Genomic DNA, 26,230 nt, shown 5'->3' with positions numbered 1-26,230 from the left:
CCGTGAGTCCTCTATATGAATTTTGGATAGCTACAAATCAACTCATTTTAGGATGGCTTTACAACTCGATGATAGCTGAAATTCAACTCAATGACAACTTAGAATTAGCTGTAGTCTTGTCCCAACTCGATCTTTAGTTTCACAAGTCCTTATTGGACTTGATGAAGAGTATAATATAGTGGTCACAACAATCCAAGGAAGGGTGAACACTAAGTGGTCTGATATGCAATCGAAGTTGTTGATTCTTTAAAAACGTCTTGATCTGCAAAACACTTATAAAACAGCATCATTTGGTAGCACATCCTCAGTGAATCTCACCACAAGCAGTGGTGGAAACAAACAACAACAGTCCTTCACAAGTAGCAGACCTTCCCAACAGAACAACGAATCAAGAAGGAACAATCGAGGAAGAGGATGCGGTCGTAGAAACTATCATCCTACTTATCAAGTATGCTTCAAACAAGGTCATACTGCATTGACCTGCTTTAAACTAACTGGCTATCATTTTCCCTCCGATTAGAATAGCAATCAAATCTCTCGGAGACAACCATTTGCAGGGAATGTTCAACAAAATGGACCCAACACTCAAACACAACAGTCTAATCAAGCATTTCTGGCTACTCAAAATAACAACTCATTTATCGCCACACCTGAATTGGTCATTGATCCTAGATGATATATGGACAGCGGGGCTTCGAATCATGTGACCTCAGACTCTACTAGCATGACACATTCATTTGAGTATGGAGGTAATGAGAAAGTAACAATCGGTAATGGTAGTGCCTTATCTATTTCTCATATCGATTCATACTCTTTAGCCACTGTTGATGGAATGTTGAATCTGAAAAAATGTCTTATGTGTTCCTGAAATTGCTAAAAACCTCATTAGTGTGTCAAAATTGCTCAAGATAACAAGGTGTTTATTGAATTTCATGATGGTTATTGTCTTGTCAAGGATATTACGGGCAGGGTGGTGTTGAAGGGGGAACTTAAAAATGGGCTTTACAAAGTTGGAACAACAAGAGCCACTGGTAGTGCTTCAAGTTCGGTTGATTCTTGCTTGAATTCAGAAGATAAGATAATGGCTTTCTCTACAGTTGTTTAGAATAGTTGTGTTAATATTGTTGTGTCGAAAACTGTTTTACATAGGAGACTTGGACATCCATCCTTAAAAGTTTTACATGATGTTATTAAAAAATGTAATCTACCAGTAAAAGCCAATGAAAATTTCAATTTCTGTGAAGCTTGTAAGTTTGGAAAATCTCATGCTCTTCCTTTCTCATACTCTAAATCTCATGCCCTTGCTCCATTTGATTTAGTTCATTCAGATTTATAGGGTCCTGCCCCTATCATGTCTTTTGATGGTTACAGATATTATGTATATTTCATTGATGATTTCAATAGGTTTGTTTGGATATATCCCTTAAAGTTAAAAAGCAATGCAGCCCTTTGATCATTTCTTAAAAATGATAAAAAGTCAATTTGGAAAATCTATTAAAACCTTTCAATCTGACAATGGAGGTGAGTACAAAAAGGTACATCAAATATGTGCTTACCAAGGGATTAAGTCTAGATTTTCTTGTCCTTATACATCATCTCAGAATGGAAGAGTTGAAAGGAAGTATCGACACATAGTTGAAATGGGATTAACTTTACTAGCCCAAGCTTCAATGCCCATAAAGTTTTGGTGGGAGGCCTTTATGACAGCCACGTTAATCATTAATGGGCTTCCATCTACGGTGTTAAGAGGACGGTCTCCCATGAAAAATTAATACAAAGATAGTTGAACTTCTATGATCTCATAACTTTTGGTTGTGCCTGCTACCCATGCTTCAGACCATACAACTCTCAAAAGTTTCAATACAAATCAAAAAAGTGCATTTACTTGGCCCTAGTCCAATCCATAAAGGACACAAATGCCTCAACTCATCAGGTAAAATTTACATTTCAAGACATGTTGAGTTTGATGAAAATTCCTTTCCTTGTGAAACAGGTTTTGAGCTGTCAGGTGAATCATTGAACTCTTTCAGTTCAAGTACCTCAGACTATCTTCTGAGTGCTCCATGGGGACTTCAATCCACCGAATGGTTCAGTCCATTGCTAATAGCCCAATCTAGCCCGACACCTTCTCAACCTATGCCCAACACAAATGGACCGGCCAAACCCTCAGCACTTCCTTGTGCCCAAGCCCCACAATCAACAGGCCAACACAAGAACATTCACCTGCGACATATATACCATCACCCAACCCATCTGGTCCCACCTCCCTTCCTTATGTGTCAGCTTTTTCCCCAAACCGAGGGGATCCTTCCCCAAGTTCAGTCTCGACCGACTCATTGTCTTCCTTAAGCCAATCTACCTCTCCGTATCCCACCACCCAACTACCTCTCTCCACTTCACGGATACCCTCACCTAAACTAACGACCATCCTCAACCTCCAATTGGTCATCCCATGATAACGAGAGCCAAGGCAGGTGTCTTTAAGCCCAAGGTGTTGCTATCCTCCTCCACAATAGACTGGTGCAACACCGAACCTTCAAAAGTGACAGACGCCCTATCCACACCAGTTTGGAAAGAAGCCATGGATCATGAGCTTCAAGCTCTACGTCAAAATTGAACTTGGATCCTTGTTCCACCTGCTACTAATTAGAATGTTTTTGGGTGTAAATGGGTGTTCCGGATCAAAAGAAATTCTGATGGGTCGATTCAACGTCACAAACCAGACTTGTAGCCAAGGGCTTTCACCAACATCCCGGTGTAGATTTCTTTGAGACTTACAGCCCTGTTGTTGAAGCTCTAACTATTCGGGTTATATTTTATATTGTTGTCTCTCATAATTAGGAACTTAGGTAAATTGACTTCAACAATGCTTTCCTCAATAGGAAACTGGATGAAACGGTTTACATGTCACAACCACTGGATACATTGATCCTTTATTCCCTAATCACGTCTGCAAGTTAGAGAAGACTATCTATGGATTAAAACAGGCTCCTCGAGCTTAGAATAGTATGCTGAAATCCACCTTGACATCATGGTGATTCGTTAACAGTCAGGCAGATACTTCATTATTCATTTACAAACAATGGACTTCTATTGCGTTACTCTTAGTTTATGTTGATGATATGATACTCACTGGAAACAGTTTGAATCTAATAAACAAAATTGTTATAGCCCTTGGAAAGAAATTTCTTCTAAAAGATCTTGGCTCCCTCAACTTCTTCTTGGGGATTCAAGTTTCTCAGACTAACTCAGGGCTCCTTTTGACACAATCTAAATACATTGACGACTTACTCCACAAACTCAAACTTACTTCTCTCAAGTCATCTCCCACTTCTTCTGTTGTTGGGAGGTATTTTTCTATAACTGGAGGCACTCCCGTGCAAAATCCGTTTATCTATAAAAGTACCATTGTGGCCCTGCACTATCTGACCAATATACGATCAGATATTGCCTACATTGTTAATCATCTTAGCCAATTCCTTCAACAACCAACTGATACTCATTGGCAAGGAGTCAAACGTGTCTTGCAGTACCTAAGTGGAACAAAAGACATAGGGTTAGTAATTCAACTTTCTGATGATTTTGCCATCACTGCATTCTCTGATGCTGATTGGGCTTTGAATATCGATGATCGAAAATCTGTTGCGGCTTATTATGTGTATCTCAGTAACTCTCTTGTCTTTTGGTCCTCAAAGAAGCAAATAATTGTTGCTCGCTCAAGCACATAATCTGAGTATAGAGCTCTAGCTCATACATCTACTGAAATAACTTGGCTTACCTAGCTCCTCCATGAACTCGGTCTTCGCACCCCTCAAACCCCAGTTATCTGGTGTGATAATCTAAGTGCCAATTCTCTCGCCACAAACCCGATACTCCATGCCCACACAAAACACATTGAGATTGATGTGTATTTTGTGCGTGATAAAGTCCTTTAGGGTACTCTTGAAATCAAGTATGTTCCATCAACAGATCAAGTGGCTGACAATCTCACCAAACCTTTATCTCAGTCACAATTTGTGTATCTCAGATCCAAACTCGGGATAATTAATTTACCCTCTCGTTTGAGGGGGGATGTGAAGGAAAAATCTCAATTAGAAGATAAAGCTCCACAAATTGATTAAATACATTTTTTATACTGTAATATTCTTTTCATTAGTGAATAATGTTTGTAGGGCCCACCTGTTTTGTCCATTATGCCTTCTAGGGTTTCCTTCCCGCTCTTATATAAATGTACCCTCATAGCTACAGTGATTGTATTGAATTGAATACTAAAAAAGGATTTTCTCCCTTTCTTGATTCAGGTGTCACCTTTATTGCACTCTTTTGTCTTACTATGAAAAATTAATTCCTCTTTAGTGGCCAGTGTCATACTTTCATTCGTGAGCCAGTTCTTTTGGTACAAATCCAACCCACTGTCGGTTTCTTTCATTGTCGCGCAAATTGCTGTTGTGCCCCTTGGCCATTTGATGGCCAAGACAGTTCCTACTCAACCCTTTTTTAAAGGCACATGGTTCCAGTTCACTAAGAATCTTGGACCCCTCAATATAAAAGAGGATGTTCTTATTACCATTTTTGCCAAATCTGGTGCTGGCTCTCTTTATGCTACTCATATTTTGACTGTTGTTAAACTGCTCTATAAGAGACAACTCACTTTCATTCCTACTTTGCTCATTATGCTCACAACTCAAGTTCATATCTTCATCCACTTTTTGAATGTCTCGATAGAATGATTGGTCAATATTTATTTGTGGTTGTTATCAATTTGTATTATGATGTTTATAACTTTATATGATACCTGTTTTTTTGTAGATTCTTGGATTTTGCTAGGCTGGAATTTTTAGGAAATATTTGGTTGAGCCAGGCGAGATGTGGTGGCCATCTATTTTGGTTCAGGTCTCATTATTTAGGTGACGTCTTATTATCTAATGCTTTATTTGACTAATTTTGTTTTAGTTGAATGCTCTTATTCTTTGCATTCTTATAAAATTTCTAACTGTAAACTTTTGAGATTTGTAGAGCTCTGCATGAGAAGGTAAAAAGATTAAAACGAAGCATCACTCTTAAACAATTCTTCATCTTGGCCATGATTTGCAGCTTTGCGGATTATATTATTCCTGGCTATCTATTCATGATGCTTACCTCTTTATCTTGGCTCTGTTGGTTTGATTTCAAGTCTTTTTGCTTCATCAAACGGGTTCTGGCATGAAAAAGTCCTCAAGGGATTGAATCCCAATGTGGAAGCGTGTAATCATTTTTCATCTTTGAACTAGGATGGGAAAAATCAGAATTGATTTTACAAAATTAAAAGGTTAAGCATGCAATTTATTTCAGTATAGAAAAATTACTTTTTGAAGACCAATTCTTCAATGAAAGTTCTCTGCACGATCTTTGAAGACCAATTCTTCAACGAACACCACCGTTAGGCTACCCTAACATGTCTCGGGGCACAACAAGAATTATGACTTTTAGCGACGAATATCTAATGACAAAATTCACAACGTCGCAACTATAGCGACAAAATAAATCTTGCCCCTATCCATGTGACGAAAAACTAATAAGTCGCTAACTTGCAATGAATAAATCTAATCGTCGCAAGTGGCATGCGACAAACACCCGAATCATCACAAGTGGCGTGCGACGTATTTCAAAGTCGTCGTATTGAGTGACGAAAAATGATTTCAACGCATGTTAGCTCAATTAATTGGGCAAGATGTTTGACATCCAATCTGAGGGTTTGTGACGAAATGGGCTTTAGTTTCAAGCCCGCGTTGCAACAAAAAAGGCTTTTGTCACAATAAACTGGGACGAAAATAGAATTAGTTGCAATAATTTGAGATGAAATAAGATTTAGTCGCAATAGATTTTTTTAGAACCATTTACTTAAGGTTTAGTCTTTTACGTATTTTACTCTATCGTTTGTTGAAGTTGAGAGGAACATTTAGAGGGGAGATCGTCATCAATAAGACATGATCTTAAACAATAACAATTTGATGCATGATCGTAAATCAATTTCATTTGTGTAGATAATTTGTGATTTGGAAGCAATTTTTGTGATTGAGTGTAGGTTTTTGTTTAAACTTTGATTTTGAAAATATTTATGTGATTAAGCTATGATTTGGATGGCTATTTATTGAAGATGACAACCATCCTCCAACTATCTCCACAATGGCTTTGTTTTTGGTTTTATACCAAAAAGTCTCATAACAATAGAAATGATTGTTCTTTTTTATATACCCATGATCTTCCTTTTATCTAATCAATGTGGGACTTTGGTCGCATTCCCAACATTTATATGATTGGATTTTGCTTAGGGGCTCATTGTTTGATTAAAGCATGATTTATTGTGTTCAAATTTTGTTTTGAAGTTTGTCTTTATGTGAACAAAATTTTATTTGGAACTTACTGTGTGATTACAACATGTTATCTTTATTAGTTGGATTGTATGATTATTCATTCAAATACTTTTATTTCTTTTGTTCAAAGATTCCATTCGAAGGTTGATTTTCTTCTCGGTTAAGCTCCTTGAAGGTATGTAGCTTTTTATACCTTTTCTTTTATCATTCTTATTTTTTAATATAGTAAAAACTTTGTTGATGAGAGATTTAAAAGGTGATTTGGATATTATTTATGTCTTCAAGCTTTTTAAAAACGTTGTTTGATTAGCATGATGAAATTTTTTTATATGCCCTTTAATGCTTTTTCATAAGATATTTGAGTTTATTATGTATTTTTTTTTTTAGAATAATTATGTAGTTAAATTGTATGCATTGAAATAAGTTTTGGAGACTATTTTGTGTGCTGAAAGTGTGAGTTGGAAGTCATAATGTGATTAAAGTTTGTTTTAGACGATTTATGTAATTAAATTATGATATTTATGTTATTGTATCTATTACATTTGAAGAGATTACTTGATTTGTGTGATTCTATTCTTAGCTTGATTTTATTTTTGATTAAGTTCTTTAAAAGTTTGTTGATTCTTGCGTTGTGTTGAATATGCTTAATTATTCTAATTATTATGGAATGATGAAAGTTCTAAATATTGTGCACATATTATTGGTTATTTTAAATAACTTTATGATAAGTTTCCATTTGATGTTTTTCATAGGATAAATATGGATAAAGTTTTGAAATAGATTATGCTTGATTTTATACTTGTAGTTTTTGTAATGAAGGTGGAAAAAGCATGTTTACATTATAATTAATGTGGTAACTATTAAGTATTTCATATTTTGTTTGTTGTTGTTGTGAACAAAATGGTTAGGGGAGGGGGAAGAATGAGTATTTATGTTTAATTATGTTTTAGACTAACTTTTGATTGATAATTAAAAATGAATTAATCTTTTTATATCAATGATGAATATGTTTAAGTTTAATATTTAACAAATTTTGATATACTCATGTTTAAAAACAATTTGATATGTGTAGTATTTATGTGTGCATAATTGAACCAGAATTTGTTAGTGACAATATTAAATCTTTCTGGAAGAATACATTATGAAGACTAAACCAAACTTGTCGGTAGAAATATGCAAACCTTGTTGAAAACTTATTTTTGTTGTAGTGGATATTAAAGATTATAAACATATTTTAATATAGTACAATATTTTGTTCATATTTGTTTAATTTCACAATAGAATTGCACTACATGTTTTCTATCAGGGATAATGTTTTTTAAAAAACCGCTTGAACAAAATAATAATAATTTTTTTAAAATATTATTAAAATTTGCGACGAAACGTAAAATATCGCAAAATTATTGCATCAAAAAAGGAAAAAGTTGCACAATAAAACATTTGAATTATGTGGAAAAGGCTCGTATCAATAATTATGATTTTACATTTGGACAATTCCTTAATATCTTGTTCATTCGCAACAAAATATTTTCTTTGTGCGATGGTAAAAGAAAAAACATGCTTTTTGGAGAGAGATACTATTTCACCAATCGAGTTATATGTATCTAACATATTCATACCTAACGATTTTTCACAAAGTGGTGACGAAAGGTATAACTTGTATAAATCTTTCCATTTTTCAATTCGATCTGATCCATTTGTTCATCGAGCTATGTAAACCCTTGAGTTTTAGCCAAACTTGAATGGATAAGATTAAAGAAAACTTGGCATAAGAAGTAGCTTGAGGTTGACTAAAAGAGGAAGAAAGTACCGTAAGTATTGAGAATGAGATTTTTTAGGGCTAACCTAAAAATATAGTTGAGCTTGGTTAAGGGAGGCAAAATTTGGCTAAGTGTGGGAGACATGAATTGGAGTTCTTGTGAGGTGCACGATAGCCCTAGCAAATTGAGGTTAGTGAATGCATGTCGGCGTTGAAGAAGGTGAGGACGAGGTTAAGGTTGGCCAAGAGTAAGGAAGTCTTGCGTTGAGACCATGCATTGGTTAAAGCATATTGAGGTTAGAAAGACACATTGACGCATGCAGCTAGGATGGCCTAGGCAAGGAGACTTGTGTGTGTGTGGATGTGCATAGGACGTGGTATGCGTGCAATAAGACCATGCACCAACCATGAGACTAGGCATTGGGAGGAGTGGTACGATCATTTATGGACTATGCGTTGATCTTGAGGTTAGATGTGGGCGCAAAGATAGTGATGCGACGGCTAAATGGTGAATGTGTCCAAGTAAGACCATGCGGCTGAGGGAGAGACTATGCATCCAAGTGAGGTTTGATGTTGGGTGAGCTAGGCGACCAAGTAAGATGTAGGCATTCAAGTGAGGGTATGCGATGAGTAGGGTATGCGGCCAAGGAGGAAAATATGCATTGAGTTGAGTAAACTTGGGGAGCAAAGCTAGGTTGACAAAAAATCGGGGCACGTGGCTAAATCAAGTGATGTTGAGCTTAAGCAAGGTTAAGGTGGGCGCATAATAAGACATGCAAAAGGGAAGCTATGCGTTGGCCTAAGTAGATTAAGACACTTCAGCCACATGCAAGGAAGAGGTGTCAAGGGAGAGGAGTTGGCACTTGCATGCTGAAGGCATCTGGACATGCAAAGCTAAAGATGTGTCAAGCAGTGGTGGTCTTGGGGCTTCTATAAATAGGGCATCTTAGGGCTGATGGTTCTTACAATTCACTCATGCAATTCAGGTAAAATTGGTGTCAAATTGTTAAAAGGAGAGTGTAGTAGGTGATCATATATTGCCATTTAATTTGGAGTAGTTAGGAGTAAGGAATTTGCGTTGGAAGGCAGAAAACCCAGTTGGTCGTACAGGGTAAGTGCCATGGCATACACCCACGCCTGGCGCACAGCGCAAGCGCGTGCACGCCCATCGCAAGGCATGCCACCTAGACGACACGGACGCCTGTCAGCGTGCATAACGTACAGCCAGGCGACCCAGCGTATGTCTGTGTTGCGTGCATTGCCCAGCCCCTCGTTCGCGCTCGCCCACATCCTGTACCTGTGTCATGCACATCTGTGCGAGGACTGTCGCCTACCTATGCCCAGCCTAGCACGCTGGTTGCACACGTTGCTCACCAGCCCACCTAAATAACCTCAAAAGTTATATTTTCAAATTTTGAACCTATTTTTTAGTCGGTTAAAGTGGGTAAGTCGAGTTATTTAATTTGAGGATATTAAAGACCAAAAATATAATTATTTAAGGAATTTTAGGATAATTTAGGATTTCCTTGAAATAAGCAGAATTCGAGTAAACAGGACTAGGAGCTGCTTGAGAAAGAAATCTCAACAAAAGAACTGTGAATGATTTTCTACTTTTGTATGTTTTTTAATATATATGTGTGTGTGTAAAGATTTGGAAAGTTGGCATGATCGGGACATGTGTCTTTCTAGATTTTATTTGTTGATTTGATTCTTGTTATTTTGCATAACATGAATTGCATTAGAAACTAAGATTGTATCCTAGAAAATTGTTAGCTTGTCTCAAGCACGTCTAACGGGAAATTGTCGATATGTGCACATTCAGTGGGCTATAAGGGTACTGAAATTGTTTCCTTAACATTCATATTGAGAAATTCATGAGAATACCTGGAAAATATATGATCATGCCAAAAATAGCCAGTTATCAGGTTGGAAGAGTTTCATTCTTATGTGTTATGATTGCTTGATTGTGAAATTGGTTTCCAAAAATGAATTTCTAGAACAAACGTTTTTTTCTATAAAATATACCACTCATTAGGCTTTTAGCTCACGTTTTCTAATGTTTTATCCCCCTGCCGGTAGCGAAATAGAAGGACGTTCTGAAAAAACCACTCAAGTTTGGATTGCCACTCTCTCACAGAGCGAAACCTCGGATCTGGTTATTATTGAAAGTCATTAGGATTAACTAGGATTGGAAATGTATTTAGAATGAACACTTGTAATTGCTAATAAAGGTTAATTAAATTATGCGTGTTAGTTATAATGTGTTGGTTAAAGTTGGACAGTTGATAGCACAAGGGTGGTGTCAATTGTCTACACATCTCCTTTCGGGTTTGGGGATATAACTCGAGAGGGGTGTGACAAGTTATTTACTTGATCGCAGACATTTCTAGAACACCTCTAACAGAGGGACAAATAGTCAATTTTGAAAGAACTTATTGTCGACCTCTTTCATATATGATGTAACGACCCAACCCCCTAGGACTTAGGTTAGATTGTTACTAAAATAAATGCATGCATAAAATTTAAAACGACGCTCAGTTATGTTGAAATAAATGTTAATTAAACAAGAGAAGTTCAAAAGACATTTATTAAATGCAATTGTTAAAACAATAATAGGGTACCCATAATTCGTAAAGACTATTAAAAGTATATAAAAGAAATAATCCGTAATAATAAATTTAAGACAGTAAAACTAAACATTAAGAAAAAAAGAATAAGGACTTTAAATGTCATGATGCGAAAACGTAAAAACTAGTCCCAGTGGCACGATCACGAATTCTGCTGCGCCATCGCCAGTGCATCTCTACCTTTACCTGAAATAACAATATGAAAAAGAATGAGTATAAAATACTCAGTAAGTAACCCCACCACTGGGGTCAGGCTAGGCATCTATGTCTTCTAGATACCCACCTACGGTACATAAACAAATAGAACAAACGAGAGACTGAGCCCTATCCTATTGTAGTTAAGTATGCCCACAAAACTGGTGAACCTCGAAGGGAACACAAAACTAGTGAATCCCGAAGGAAACACAAACTGGTGAATCCTGAAGGAAACACACACTGGTGAATCCCGAAGGAAACACAAAACTGGTGAATCCCGAAGGAAACACAAACTGGTGAATCCCGAAGGAAACACAAAACTAGTGAATCCCGAAGGAAACACAAACTGGTGAGCGTCTAACTAATTAATGAGGATAGTCACACAGTCTCAACGTTCTAAAAATCAACATTGTACAATTCTGGAACATACATGAAAATCCTTGATACCATGGCTCCATCACATACACATGATTATTGACAACATATCATACTACATTCATGTATACCTTACATCATAATCCCACAGCATGCAAGTATGCCTCAACACCAACAGATCAGATATCAACATATGAAAACACATACCATCACATACTAACAATCAAGTGCCTAGGTGTATCTTTAAACAAAAAAAACCCGTGCCAGAACATACTTGATTCAGATCATACTATCAGTCAACATGCTAATATTTACCATAACATACACTTATCACGCGAGCATACAAATAAAACCTGGCCCGTGGGTACTTCCAATGGTAAGATTACTTACCTCGAAGTCAAATTTAGATATTAATCCAAGCTAATGATCTCCAACCAAATAAGTCTTGAACTGAGTCCCCTAATACATACATAATACTAAATTTCAGTCTTGGAACTAGGACCCAAACATACAAATTGAATCCAATGATCACTAATTAACTTACCCAAACGAAACTTGATCAACAAACACCCGCAAGATTTCGACTCCAAAATCTCCTCTTAGCAGATTTTAAAACTCAATGGATGACGACTTGGAACCTTTAAGAATACTTAAAATTAAACCATTCTTTAGTCCAATAATCAATGGGTGCCCAACAACCAACAACAAGGATCATAACGCTTACCAAACTACTTGCCGAACGAACTCGAATCTGTTGGGCAACACGTTGCGCACTCTAAAGTACTCCAGTCTTAGATCTAAATCCCAAATATAATAGGTATCAACAAAAAGGAAAATCCACAATTTAATGGGCAACCCAAAACCTTCAAAACTCAATTGATCTCACCCAAAACTTACCAACATTCGCCGAAATCCGACGAACGACAGTGAAGGTAGGTAGTGACCAGTGGAGATCGGTGGTTGGGCTCGGATAGTCAGCTGGACGATCGGTGAATGAAGCTGGGTTTCTAGTCGCGTGAGTCTGCAGCTGGAGAGAATGTGAAACGGCGGCTGAAGCGGTGAACGAGGCTGGGTTTCGGACAGAGGGGCGGCGGATGCGCGGATCCGGAGGGCAGGGCTGAGCTCTGCAACGATGCAGCGGGAGCAGGTTGGGTTGGCGGTGGCAGAGATGGCTCGGACCGATGTCGGGAGAAACACTGGTGGCTGGAGGCGGTGTGGTCACGAGTTGCATCGACGGCGGCTGGAGAAACGAAAACAATGGGGGAGGTTAGGTCTTCGGTGGCACAAGGAAGAAGAAGAAAAGGAGTTGTTTTATAAATAATAATAATAATAATTTATAAGGAAATAAAATAAACCTTTTATTTTATTATTTTCCTTATTCTACTATATTTTATTAACTACCTTTCCTTCCCGAAAAGAAATTTATTCCTGTCATTAATTTCCAAATTGAATAATTTCTAAGGTTAAAAATAAATTCCTGCACTTACACTGGAAATCCAAAATTTCAAAAATGCCCTCAAATAATAAAATATTAAAATTACATTAATACTAAAAAAAAAAAAATACAGGGTGTTACATATGAATCCCTCTGAAAAATATGGGACAGCAAAAAAATTGATTATTGAGTCGTATGAGGTAAGAAACTCTCAAGTACGATTCTAAGGGAAGAAAATTATCTGCCTATTCCAACCGGGGAGAATAGGCCATTCTTTTGTTGTTCTATTATTTAAAAAATTTACCATATCTAATCTAATTGAATGAAAATTTTCATAGATCTAGCTCATTTTTTTCTCGAGTTAAACAAAAAAGGTTAATTATATAAGTTATCCTCTCAGACCAACTACTGATCATCGCCATGATAAATTATTGTCTCACTAACTAGCTAATCAGACAAGTGCAAGAACTGATAACATTCAAGATTATGCGGGATTATACACAAAAGATCCTCTTTTGGCTCTCTCTTTAACCCTATCTCTTATTCTTAGAAGTTCTTCCTTCACTAGCAAGTTTTTACGAAAAACTTCATTTATTCTAGTGCGGATAGCAGTCAGGTTTATATTTCTTGGTTTCAATAAGACAACTTACGAGCATTGTTTTGGTCTATTTATATCTACAAATAATCAAGTTATCAATGACTAGATAACATTCAATAGGACATCCTGATAAACATCGCATATTGCGACTTTTTATGTTTCGACACAATAAGAATGCGATGTTCTAAGGATTCATTGCATATTGCGATTAATAAAACATCGCAAAAACCTTTCAGTGATTAAGCTTTAGTGGCAAATACATGTGACAAAAAAAATTTGTCGCTAAACATTTTTTATGACGAAAAAAATAGATTTAGCGACAAATTATTTTCGTCGCTAAAAGTCATATTTCTTGTAGTAGAGAGGACCAAGGATGGTAGATCCTTCTTTGGTAAAGGAATTAGAGCTTATGAGAGGGGATGAATGGAGAATTGCAAGTGAGTAGGAAAATTTTTTTGCTGAGTGAATTTGCCTCGGTAAAAAAGTGTTCTCTAAAAAAAACTTTTAAGAACAAAATTACGTGAGGGGAGTTATCTCTTCACCCACGATTCATTCCCCTACATTACTGCAGTGGAGTTATTTCCCTTTTTCTTATTATTTATTTAATATTATTAATTAAATATATATTAAATCAAATTTAATATATATAAATAATTAAATAAATAATAATAATTTACTAATTAATAATTAATTAATTAGTACCACATATTTATTAATTGTGCATTTAAATCATATAAAATGCATATCTTTCTCTTCATCTATAATTTTAATATGAATCCAATTCATATTAATATTCCAAACTTATTCAAATATAATTCTCTCATATTATATAATTTTAATTATAAATCATATTTATAATTAACTATATGTTATAATGTATCATTATACATTACACTTTATACTGATCCTTATTAATATAAAATTTCCTAAAATAATTTGTACAATTCAAATTAGTCTAAAATCAATTTATCCTTGTTTTACCCTTAGTGAGCTAGTAGAAGAACTATTGGACCTACAGATTAGAAGCTCGAGTTATTTGAGATTAAATTAATCAAAGTCTTTAACTAATATAATCAATATTCATTAACTGTTGGTCACTCCACTAAAGACCCACAGTTACACTCTTTGCACTATAGATATATTTTTGTGTCTATGGATATAACCAATCATCAATAAGTCAATCCTTCACGAGTTTCTCGTAATTATAATTAAATCCTTCTCGGGCCAATGAGAGGGAGGGGTCACTTGTTCAAGACCCGAAGTCAGCACTTAAGAGAACAACTCACGTACTTTCCCTAAAAACGGGAAGGAGTGAACTTCATCTTATGTAGTTATGTTCCTAACTCCCTACTCGGACAAATGCCCAAACTGGTAGGCTTATTGAGTCAGCGACTCAGACCACTTTCACCCATACAAAACAAAGGATTGACCTCATAGACCGGGAGTCTATAACTCACTCGAGATGGTCATCCTATGAAATGTTAGTCTCTTCAGTTAACAGTGTTATAAAAAAAGATTAATCATCTGATCTTATACAAACTCTTTGTACATGATACCCTACTCACATGTCTTCGCATGAACGATTTAGATCAAATCGTTTGTAACACTTACAAAATGGGTCATATCCGCAATGTTGCCAAAATAAGGTACCCAACCTTATCCAAATACTACCGACCTTTTAGGTTATTGCTTGATATGATCCACTTGTATGTCTATCACTTACTGTTCAAGCTACATAAAATTACCTTGGATCGTTTACTGGATTGAGTTAATGCATTCTAAATGTCGAATAAAATATTCCTAATAAATAATTTGTATTTACAAATTGAAGATCCACAAGATTTAGGACACTAAATCCAACAAGGCCTTGGGCTTGGCACATTCAGGATAGATTGGTCGACAATCTCATCTTACCTCGGAAGCCCCCTAGCTAGTCCCTAGTTTGCCACTGCTAAGGGTTTGTTCTTGTGATGTATGTCATAACACCCCTTGGTTACCGGTTTAATATTTACGGGGCCAAGTAGTTCCCCATACATTCAAGTAGCCTTTTCATGGCGAATGGATTGGAGTACAATGTTTCAAGCACAGCCAATTCTAATTTCCATCTTGATCGAGGTGTTTACGACACAACTGGGCCAGTAAAGCTAAGTACTTTCTTTGCAATGACTTATGGTCTTGGATTTGCCACACTTTCTGCTATAGTTGTGCATGTTCTTCTCTTCAATGGAAGGTAAGTTCTATGCAAAACTTTAAATTAGAAAATGTAGGAAATTGTAAACCATTATCTAATTAATTGATATTGTACATTACACGCAGGGAACTATGGAACCAAAGTAGAAGTGCCTTTGCAGGCAGAGAAAAATTGACATACATACAAGGCTTATGCCAGCTTATAAACAAGTACCGACATGGTGGTTCATCGCCATTCATGTTGAACATTGGCCTCTCCATTTTTGCTTGTCAATATTAGAACGAATCACTCCAATTGCCTTGGTGGGGTCTACTGATAGCTTGTTTCATTGCCTTCGTCTTCACACTATCGGCATCATTGCTGCTACCACAAACCAGGTGAGCCTTAGAATACCAATCCGAACTACAACTGTCTCTAGTTTCAAAACCTTTTTTTTCTCTTAAAAACACTTACTCATCATGCAAAATCTAAATGTCTTTCTTGTTTGCAAGCACCTGGTTTGAACATTATTACGGAACGCCCAGTTGCCAACATGTGTTTCAAGGTGTGTGGATATATCATAATGACACAAGCTCTAACATTTGTGTTCAACTTTAAACTTGGATACTACATGAAGATTCCACCCAGGACAATGTTCATGGCCCAGGTGAATTTTCTATAACCTTGGCTTAAAAGTATATACAGCACAATATCCAAGTGTGTGAAGTTGCTCATAACAAATAAACTCCATTGCAGGTTGTAGGGACAATCATATCAGTGTTAGTATACATTGGAACTGCTTGGTGGCTAATGGGACCGATTCAAGATCTATGTGATACCAACCTACTATCAGAAAACATCGATGCTTCTGTAATATGGAGATTTGTCGGGCTTTGTAGAATCTTTGAAGAGCTTGGAGACTACAGAGCTATAAATTGGTTCTTTATTGGTGGAGCAATCGCCTCATTCATATGTCAATCCTATTAGATACTACGTCAATGATGCCATCAGCTAGTGCCGTAAACTTCACGAGTTGGCTCATCTGTGGTTTTGTGTTTGGATATTTTCTTTTCAGATACAAGACAGAGTGGTGGGAACGTTACAATTACATCTTGTCTGGTGGTTTGGATGCTGGAACTGCCTTCATGACAATACTTACCATCCTTACATTGGGATCAAAGGGCATTGACTGGTGGGGAAACAATACCGATGGATGCCCCTTAGCCCCTTGGCCCCTTGCCCCTCTACCAGAGGAATTATCGTCGATGGTTGCCCCATTTTCTGATCTCATCTTTCATAGTTTGTCAAAAATTTTATGTTTAACCCTTATTTTTTTTGTTACATTACTTTATTCTCTCCTCCCTATACGTATAGCTTTTTTTGTTTTAAAGTTTTAATCGACTCCTGATATTATGGCCATTTGCTTTTCAAATTTCAATTAAGTACTAATTTTTATTAAATCTCTCCTTGTTATACTGAAAAATATGGTTAAATCATATATTTAGTCCCATTGTCTCTATTTAGCCCCTCAACTTTAAATATTAAGCCTTTTGATTTTTTTTTTTTTTAATTTTAAGGATAATGTAGCTAAATGTTGTTTTGCTTTTTTATTTGAATTTGATGGATTTCATAAATTTTATCAATATAGTCTTCAGATTTAAAAAATCATATTTCAAAATTATAATAATAATAATAATAATAATAATAATAAAATTCACTTTCATAACCCAAATATCAAAACACTCCTTAAAATCTATAACCAATTTCATAAGTACGAAAAAAAAGATTGATTATTAAAGAAATAATATGTATGTATGTGTATGTATATGTATAAGGATAAATTTCTAATGTGAACAGAGAAGGTATATATATATATATCTAGATCATTCTAGTGTACATATTTTTTAAAAGATTCAAAAAGTTCCCTTAAACAAGGTATACATTTCAATAGGATGCAACAAAGACTAAAAAAAATGCAAAGCCCACCTTGAAATATAATAATAGTTGCAATTACACCCTCAAACTTTCCATTAGACCACCAAATGATAAAAATTAAATCCTCAAACTTATATAACTATTACAATTTCTAACTAGAGAATCCAATTTTAACACTTCAATGAGTTTGAGAATTGGAAAACCATGCCCTCACTTTCTCCATCATCAATCACACTCCGATTTTTTCTTGAAAAATGAAAATATTTAATGTAAACCATCTTTATGAGGTAAAAGAAAAAAAGTAAAGAGGTAGCTCAAGAGTTATGAAGGGAATTTAGTTAGAAAAGCTTCATGAAGATTCAACACTGGAAATTAGCAAATTGGAAGTCCTTCCGCTGGAGGAGAGCGGTAAGTACCTAAATCCTCAAAATTCCCCTAAATAAGGTTTCTAAATTCACTCAACACATTTATTCTGGCCAAGATTAATCAATTACAGAGATTACATATATTATTTCAATCGTCCATCACCGTACAAATAAACTTTATATGTATAGAAATCGGTATGAGAAGAATCAGTAGGTCACCTGTTGAAGATGAATGAATCACTAGTAATCTCATTTTTCATTATTGTCATCTAAGTCATCATAAGGAGTAAGCACGAATCACTTCTAGAATGGGCGCGTGACACATCGGACACTTTCCTCTTGCGTCGACCAACTCGTTAGCACATTTTGAACATGTGCACATGTGCCCACATCTACACGTTGTAAATGGGAGTATATAAAAGTTTAGTGAAACTCGGGACCATAAACACACGAAAAGAGACTAAAAGTTTACTGGGATTACCTGTACAACAAAGCATCAATATGGTTATCGCAGCATATACAACAAATTCCCTTTCTTACTCGATCCCATTTGGGTTCATCGTCTGGCAGACTGTCTTTAAACATCTCTGCGAAGGTGATATCCAATCAGTCGAAGACATGGGAAAGCATACCAAATCATTTAAGTGGTCTAGAGCAGGAATCATATTTAAAAACAAAATTCTGTATATTTTATCTTGTTAGATAAACTAAAGAATCCAGTAGCATTTAGAATGAAGACAAACCTTCAGCACCAGCTGCTCGGTTCAATGCAGAAGAAACTTCTTGCTTTATTGAGCGCTGCAGCTCGAGTTGCATATCCATGCATGTCTCCAACATTCGCTGTAGGTTGCTCATCCTTTGTTGCAGCCTCGACATGTCAATCCTCAAATCATTAATAATCTCCCAATCCTGAAAAATTCAGCAACAAGTTAAAAAATATAACCACGATTGAGTTAAGAAATTGCAACAATTCTTAATAATAGAATGACTATTCGTCAATGGTTTAGCATTGATATTTGCATGTTTTACTTTATTTTTATTTTTTTTTTCCTTATTTCATTTGCATCCTACTGACTTCAACTAAAAAGACGAGGGAAAAAAATGATGAGACATACAGCTCCGAATTGCTGACGGAAATCACGTCGTGACCAACTACCATTGCTCAACTCATTATCCCAAAGTTGCCGAGAGGGCAATGTAGGTGGCAGAGGCAAAGCAAGTGAATGGCTCTCAACAGAACCCGCTTGACCTTCACTCTGCCTATCGTGCTCTTGCTCTTGCTCAGCAGATGTGTAAAGGGGCATCATTTCGTCTATATCCCTGTTACTGGTACTGTGACCTTGCCTCTCTACGTAAGATTGTATTAACTGGTCAAGACTTTCTCGGAAACCACTGCTAAGAAGAGTAGAAACACTTCTCCTGCATAATTAAAGAACAGGTCCACATGTAAATTCATCATTTAGAAAGGTCTGAATTGTAGCAGGGCATGCTGTCAACGAATAAATTTTTTATTACCTGTTCAAAAGTTCTCTGATTTCCCCATTATGCGCATTATCATCTTCAGGAAAATAAAAGGTCTCCAACCTTCGGCTTGATGTAGCCTCCTGATTGGGAAGGCCTTCTTCAAACCAATTCGGCACGTCTTCCACGAAGATAACATTTTCATGGGAAGCTTCAGGGGCATTTTGCAGATGAATATCTCCTCTATATGTCGTACTCAAGAATTCTTCAGACCAATTAGTAGCAATACTTTCCAACTGAGTTTCGTTTATATCTTCTTCGATGCTATTTTCCCATTCATGTTGAAAACCAGATTCTTGCCGATCATTTGGCTCAACTCCCATACCTAGTTCTTCATTCAGCTCCTCAAGAGAGGTAGATTCCTGTGGATCTACATTTTCGAGATCACTGTCTTGAGATCTTCCCGAATGATTAACTAATCCAATATCGACATTTTCATCAAGAGTATTAACTTGTTGAATGAAAGGTTCAACATCCAGTACACTAGTATGATCCTCAGAGTCCGTTTGTGGAATTTCACGGTATAAAAGATTTGTGGCAGTTTCTTGTAAAATGCTTCTCATACCTTGACCTGAGTCATCTCTCATATCTGTAGAGCCAATACCCGCCGTTTGGTTGGCCAAACCATTCTCAGCAACCTGTTCTTGTGACCTTTCCACCACATGAACAGATTCTTCCCTAGCTTCAGGGGTACTTCCTTCTAATTCAGATATAACTTCAGTTAGACCAGTGCTGTGAGAGCCTTCATGACTTTCCACATTACTGATCCCAGACTGTTCGCGAAGATCGTCTAGGACCTCAAAACTCCTTGTACAATTCAGGTCAGTTAGAGAATCAGCATCATCACTGTTAGAGGTGGTGTCAGAATGCCGGCTACTAGCTTGATCTTGAACAGAACTGTCCAATCTGGAGAAGAATCCTTCCCTGCTTCAAAGAAAGTCACAATATCATTGCTATTGTCAAAATGAACGGGCTTTACAGCATTATAGAATGATGGACAAAAATGTCAGGTTGCCATGAACTTAAGTGAAAAACAAACGGGAAAAATTTGAGGTTGACACTAAGGAAACAAAACATGACTCTCATTGTGAATAGAGCAAATTAGGTTGTTTTTGCTTAGTTCGAATTTTCGTAATATTCAGAAATCCTACCTCTTACACTTTCACAAACTTCAAAATAGCTAACTATTATTCAACTTCACAATATTCAGCAGCACCCAATCAAACGTTAGTCTTCCAAGCAGGTAGCAAATTTTGGACCTAAGACTTCTTGGTTGAATATAATGACCCTTAACCACAATGCCCACTTGCCCTGTTGCCCAGTGCTTAGATTTGAGTAACTTGTCTCTAACTTGTAATGAATCCAATGCCAACGAGGAAAACAAACAATGTCCATCAGTGTTAACGTTAATTTAGAAAGAGAAGTTAGCAATAACAAAGGCCGAAGAAGCAGAGACACAAATACGAATATATGATGGTCAAAGAAGCACAGACACAGATACGGAAAAAGCGAGCAGCACCTTGTCTTGTATAGGTTGGGCGGAGCTTGAAGCGAGCCCAATGCAGAGAAAGGATATATGATACGGATACGATACGGCCATACATTAATTTCTAAAAATCTAAGATACGGATACGTTGAAGATGCGTATATATATATATAATGTCTGATTAATTGCTATAGTATTTATTTTAAGTTAGATTAAAATAGATCCAAGAAGAGAGTGACTTTAAAAAAAAAATCCAGTAACGTCCAGTCATTGTTGAGTGACTAGAGTAGACTGTAGGAAAAAATTGAAGAATGAAGTTGAAAATGAAGGGGTGTGAATCATGATTTAAATAGTGAGAGAAAAGGGAAGAATGAAGCTTTAATTATGTTTCGGGTTTTTAAAAAAAAATTATGTTTTTTTCATTTTTAATTTATTTTGTTTTGGATTGTTCAATTTAAGTGGACTTTTATGTTTGGAAGTAATTTTAAAATGGTTGAAATCACTTTTGTCATTTTCAAAATCACCGTAAAACATGTTTTAATCCTTCAAAACTAATTTTGATGATATGAAAATTGCATTTAAAAGTGTAAATTTGAAAACTAAATTAATTTTGAGTAATTAAAAGTATGTTTTCGAGTTATTTTAAAAATGAAAAAAAAAAAAAGTGATTTTTGATGATTTTAAAATCACTCCTAAACATGCACTAAAATAAAATGGGTTGTGAGTTGAGCTTTTTAAATGGTTGGACTTAAATTTGAAGAAAAAAAATAATTGACCCACGTATCTGGAAACAGATACGCGTATCTGAAAATTAAAAAAAAAAAAAAAAAAAAAAATTAGATACTTCAAATCACGTATCAGACACGTATCTACCACGTATTTGGATTATCCGTATCGTATCCATATCTGATACCGATTCTCTGCACAATTAGAAGTATTTGTACTTCCTAAACAAAGACGCTTTAGGTTAGTTTGACCAAAATAAAGACACTAACCGGTAGTGAACCTTGTAACTTCTGGAGTGGGAATATATGATCCCATATGAAATTGAGCACTATCTTCAGGCTTTAGTAATACGTAAATTTAACCTCCTAACAACTTAACTAATGTTAGGAACATCACTAGACATTAGATAATGTCATCTTACATATCAATGATGATTGGAGTGGGGCATTGATGATGATGATACTGATAGCAATTTACTTGGCAGTAATTTGACACTAGATTTCTGTTCTCTAAGTTTCTCCTATATACCAAGCAATCCAGGATTGCAAAAATTGGATTTAACAGGGTAAGATCTTTGGTCGAGCCGTATTCAGGAAAGAGACTAGGAATTGCATAATACCTACTTTAGAATGAGAAAAATCCACAGTCCAGTTAAGATGTGAAGAAAGACAGTATAGGAAACTTAAACACCGCTAACACTTAAACAGAATGGTTTGAATGTTCCTCGGTTGCTAGATAGCAAAACTCCCCTGAAGGGTACAAGTACAACATCCAGAAATAATACTGCAGAACTTTGGTAATTTAGAGTAGAAAAAGCACCAGTGAAATGAAAGACAAGGATGCCCAATAATTAGGCATAAAGTGTAAAGAAGTACCTCAAACCAGAGACTGTATGTCTTCGCCTTAAAAGGCCCAACTCAGATTCCGCAACAGATACAGATCTTGCATTCGCAGTCAATCTATTGTTTCGCAAAAATCTACTTTTGAGTAATGACTGCAAATAATATCTCATGATTGAATACTCAGTGTTGATAATTATGGGCACTCCAAAAAAAAAAAAAAAAAACAACTCAAATAAACATGTTGAGCTCGTAAATAATTAAGAACTTCGTTCTAGAGTAAAAAAAATTTAGAGACTGTGTACGGTATAAAAAATGGAGTAAAGGAAGTACAAAAATATACAATGCATGCAAACGATGAAAACTAATTGAATTGTCTAACCTGAATGCGGTTGCGATGAGCAAAGCCTGACACAGCTTGCTGCTCTGACAATACTTGAATTTCCCTTTGTCTTTCTCTCTCAGCCTTCTTGACCATATCAAGGAGAGCTTGTCTGCCACATAACCTACGAAAACCCCTCCGAGCAAGCTGGATCCGACCTTCATTCTGGCTTCCAACCAATCCATCACAACTTTGTGCAACCTGAATACCAATCTCAGCCGTTTGGACTTCCCCATTTCCACCATGAGTGCCTCTCTGCTGGCTATTCTTTTGCACCCACTCCCTTATCATTCGCACCCTCTCCTGCTCTGTTTCACCAAGCCACTCTGCCCTTGAGCCGTTATTCATTTGGGAAACGTTAGGTGTATGTTCCCCCACACCACTATTCATCCATTCTCTAAAAATTTGCCTAACCCTCTCCCTCTCAACAACCCCAAATTCACCAGACTCCTCATCATCGTTTTGTGAAGCAGTCTGAACGTCAGACCATGTGTCAATATCATTCTCATTAATATTCATCCCCATATTCTCTGAATCATCCCCCCGAACAGTACTTTGCCCTTCAGGTGATTCGATTCTAGAGAGATCAGTAGATCTTCCACTAACGCTCTCCTGCGTTCCTCCCACCACTTGCTCATCATCAAGTCCTCGCCGTAAACGCCGAAGAGAGGATGCCCGGGTGCTTACGCTACTTTCATTTCCTAACTGTCTTGATGCTTGAGACTGAGATTCTCTAATAAATGAAGAATCAAGAACAGAGACATTATGTAAACCAGCAATAGCCATTTTTCACCACGCTATTAATTTAATCTTTCAATCCGTCACTGAAAATGCATAAATAAGCACAAACTTATTAGAAGTTAGAGTTTCAATGATTCATTAAAATCAGGATCGTTGCATCCGTGAATTGATTGTTCCCATGTTCCTCATCTTCACAAAGAATTACACGGCCATCCTTTTCAATCTCTACATGAAATTTCGAAAACACAGTCCCATCGTTGTTTCCCTCTGGCACTGAATCCACCAGCCTTGAGAAAACTCATCGTATGTACATTGATTCCTCGATTTCGCTGCATCAATAACCACAAAGGTTCGTTACTCTAAATTTTCAACTCGGAGAAGAAAAAACACAGCCACACCACAACTGAAAATCACAGAAACATTTTGGTAAATTAAAAACCAAAACAATCGAAACCAGAAGTCTAATCAATCTACCACTGCCCTAAGAATTACCAAGCGATTTCAAAGAATCACACAAATAAAACGCGGTTTTGACTCTCAAATTTTCCACCATTACAAACACACTACTCTTCAAAAGAGAGAAATAATAATAATAATGCAAGCACAAAACGCAGTCTATCAGTCAACCTCCATTTCTTCAAATCCAATTATCAAAATCAAGAGATACGAACCTTCCGTTACATTCATTTCCCCGCCTTCCCAACCAATACACAAAATCAAAACAACGCCACCTAAATCCACATTCGATTCCACAAACCACTCAAATAAAACAGAATCACAATCCACACAGAGATCAACAATCTCAACCAAACATCATCATCGTCGTCGTCGTCGTCGTCGTCATCATCACAATAAGAAGAAGTCGTTGAAACGCAAAGGTTCCCATGTAATCGATTCGAAAACTAACACTTACGGTTTGCAGTGATCTGGAAAGAGATGAAATGCAGAGAAAAAGAGAAGAAGAAGAAGAAGAAAAACGTACCAATGAAGCCCTTTGCCTGTGGTTTCTAAGTAAAGGAAACGAAATCTAAGCTGTATGGAAAGTTACAGAGAGAGAGAGAGAAAAGAAAGAGCGGCGACTTCTGAAATATATTAAACCCACAACACGTCACCGTTTCGTTCCCTCTTACCCAGAATTTTTTTGCCGTAATTCTAACGTCTATAATATTTAGAGAGAGTCCATATCATCATTCCACGTGGCACGTGTCCTTTTCTTCCAAGTTTAAAAAAAAATTATCTTTTTTCCTTTTTTTGAAACGTTCCGATTCTTCAAATTAAATGGAAAGTAAGAAAATAAATTAAATTTAAAAATAAGAAAAATCCCCAACCGTCATCCGACACGTCGTTCCGGTTTCGAAGGGTTGTCGGTAGTATAGTCACATACTATTAATTTTTCTTTTTGTTATTGTTTTATTTAATATAATGAGTGTGAATAATTGAGAGGTAATTAAACCAAAAAAGAAATCCTAATAAATCATTTTTTGAAAAAGAATAAAATAATTTTGAAATGAAATCATGAAGGTTTAGACCACATGGGATTCAGTCAGGGCCAGAGATTTTAATGCTCTAATAAGCATATGATATAATATAAATATATAACATGATTAATTGCAGTGTAGTAGTGGCAGAGCATATCTATTACCATATTAATTTCAATTAATTTTTTTTGAAAAACATCAAAACAATATATATATATATATATATATATGTATGTATGGGTTGAAGGATATATTACATGTTTGAGAGTAATATATAATTGATTTTGTAAATTCCATTTTTTATACATTCATATTAATATTTAGTTCTATAGTTTTGATGTCAATTTTATTTTAAAAAATGATTGTTTTCAAATATAGAAAAACAAGATAACTTATTTATAAATATAGTAAAATATCATTATCTACATTAATAAATAATAATATTTTACTATATTCATAAATATTTCTAATAATTTTGTCATTTAAAATAACTACCCTTTGAAAATGATCGAGAAGTAAAATTTACTTTAGAAAAGGGAAAATTCAAGGTGGGGCCAATCTCATAGGCCAATTTTTAGTCAATCACTCTACTAAAACTACATTTTAACTAATCGTTGAAAAATCAATTCTAAGTATTTATAAATTTTTTTCACCATAATTAACATTTGTTAAATATCACTTTTAAAAGAAAATTATTTTTGACAATGAAAACGAAGATTTTGACTATGTAAAAATCATTAAATACACATTCACAAACATATCTACTAAATATCAAAATGAACATAATTCAATTGATATAGTATTCGAACTATTAACTTTGAAATCAAAAATCCGAAATTTTCATCTACATATCGTGAAAGGAAAAAAGATATACACCTAAATTATTATTACTATTATTATTTTGGGTCTATTATGATTTTGTCAAGGAAATTGGGTTGAAAATCAAATGTTAGCAATATAATTGAGCAAGTGGCACATTGAAACTAGCTATAGCCATTTTTTGTCCTTTTATTATTTGTTTGGAATGGTCATTGAATTCCCTTTTTGGTGGTACAATTAGGGTTATCATTTTCTTGCATTGTTTTTTTATTCTTTTTTCTCTCTATAATTTTATTAGCCCTATGATTATGGCTCATTAACAATGAATTGGATTTCATATTTTTCTTTTCAATGGCACATTTTAAACAATAGAAATTTATAAATAAATAAAAAGGGAAAAAAGACATAAATTTAGGAGAAAAAAAT

The 26,230-nt window shown here is 35.6% G+C and overlaps 2 protein-coding genes and 1 pseudogene across 6 annotated transcripts; 1 reads left to right on the top strand and 2 right to left on the bottom strand.

Moving 5' to 3' along the window:
* The first annotated feature begins 1,466 nt into the window (after positions 1-1,466).
* On the top strand, positions 1,467-16,797 carry LOC120088724 (oligopeptide transporter 6-like; annotated as a pseudogene).
* LOC120088016 (uncharacterized) lies at positions 10,684-12,626 on the bottom strand. 4 transcript variants are annotated; one of them, XM_090306040.1, is made up of 5 exons: positions 12,207-12,626; positions 12,034-12,106; positions 11,854-11,958; positions 11,700-11,768; positions 10,684-10,925 (listed from the first exon to the last, which is right to left on the bottom strand). In XM_090306040.1, the coding sequence occupies exons 1-3, from the start codon at positions 12,538-12,540 to the stop codon at positions 11,919-11,921; spliced, it is 447 nt and encodes a 148-aa protein (XP_090162166.1). In that variant the 5' UTR covers positions 12,541-12,626; the 3' UTR covers positions 10,684-10,925; positions 11,700-11,768; positions 11,854-11,918. The 4 variants fall into 4 exon arrangements, with proteins under 4 accessions (XP_090162166.1, XP_090162168.1, XP_090162169.1 ...); XM_090306042.1 differs by having other exon boundaries at positions 11,700-11,759; XM_090306043.1 differs by having other exon boundaries at positions 11,854-11,947.
* Positions 16,798-17,768: 971 nt separating the features above from the next.
* LOC120088219 (Ring/U-Box superfamily protein) lies at positions 17,769-24,656 on the bottom strand. Of its 2 annotated transcripts, none has more exons than XM_039045360.2 (8): positions 24,490-24,656; positions 22,767-23,836; positions 22,421-22,539; positions 19,328-20,257; positions 18,928-19,231; positions 18,556-18,721; positions 18,294-18,399; positions 17,769-18,204 (listed from the first exon to the last, which is right to left on the bottom strand). In XM_039045360.2, exons 2-8 carry the CDS (start codon positions 23,550-23,552, stop codon positions 18,090-18,092), a joined length of 2,526 nt encoding a protein of 841 aa, XP_038901288.1. In that variant the 5' UTR covers positions 23,553-23,836; positions 24,490-24,656; the 3' UTR covers positions 17,769-18,089. The 2 variants fall into 2 exon arrangements, with proteins under 2 accessions (XP_038901288.1, XP_038901289.1); XM_039045361.2 differs by having other exon boundaries at positions 24,179-24,634.
* Between the last annotated feature and the right edge of the window lie 1,574 nt (positions 24,657-26,230).

The sequence above is a fragment of the Benincasa hispida genome, chromosome 10 (assembly GCF_027475165.1).
Source record: "Benincasa hispida cultivar pf3 chromosome 10, pf3_genome.v1.1, whole genome shotgun sequence".
NCBI lineage: Eukaryota > Viridiplantae > Streptophyta > Magnoliopsida > Cucurbitales > Cucurbitaceae > Benincasa > Benincasa hispida.
This window is presented reverse-complemented; position numbering and strand designations above follow the sequence as displayed.

What these genes read in the sequence shown, in the direction of transcription:
- LOC120088016 (XM_090306040.1), bottom strand. Translation starts at nt 12,540, where the DNA reads ATGCAACTCGTGACCACACCGCCTCCAGCCACCAGTGTTTCTCCCGAC. An exon ending in TCGGATTTCGGCGAATGTTG is followed by an intron (nt 12,107 to 12,206) that starts GTAAGTTTTGGG and finishes TTTGGGATTTAG; the next exon opens with ATCTAAGACTGGAGTACTTT. An exon ending in TTCGTTCGGCAAGTAGTTTG is followed by an intron (nt 11,959 to 12,033) that starts GTAAGCGTTATG and finishes TTTAATTTTAAG; the next exon opens with TATTCTTAAAGGTTCCAAGT.
- LOC120088219 (XM_039045360.2), bottom strand. Translation starts at nt 23,552, where the DNA reads ATGGCTATTGCTGGTTTACATAATGTCTCTGTTCTTGATTCTTCATTT. An exon ending in CATACAGTCTCTGGTTTGAG is followed by an intron (nt 20,258 to 22,420) that starts GTACTTCTTTAC and finishes TCTTTGAAGCAG; the next exon opens with GGAAGGATTCTTCTCCAGAT. An exon ending in TCCGTCAGCAATTCGGAGCT is followed by an intron (nt 18,722 to 18,927) that starts GTATGTCTCATC and finishes TGAATTTTTCAG; the next exon opens with GATTGGGAGATTATTAATGA.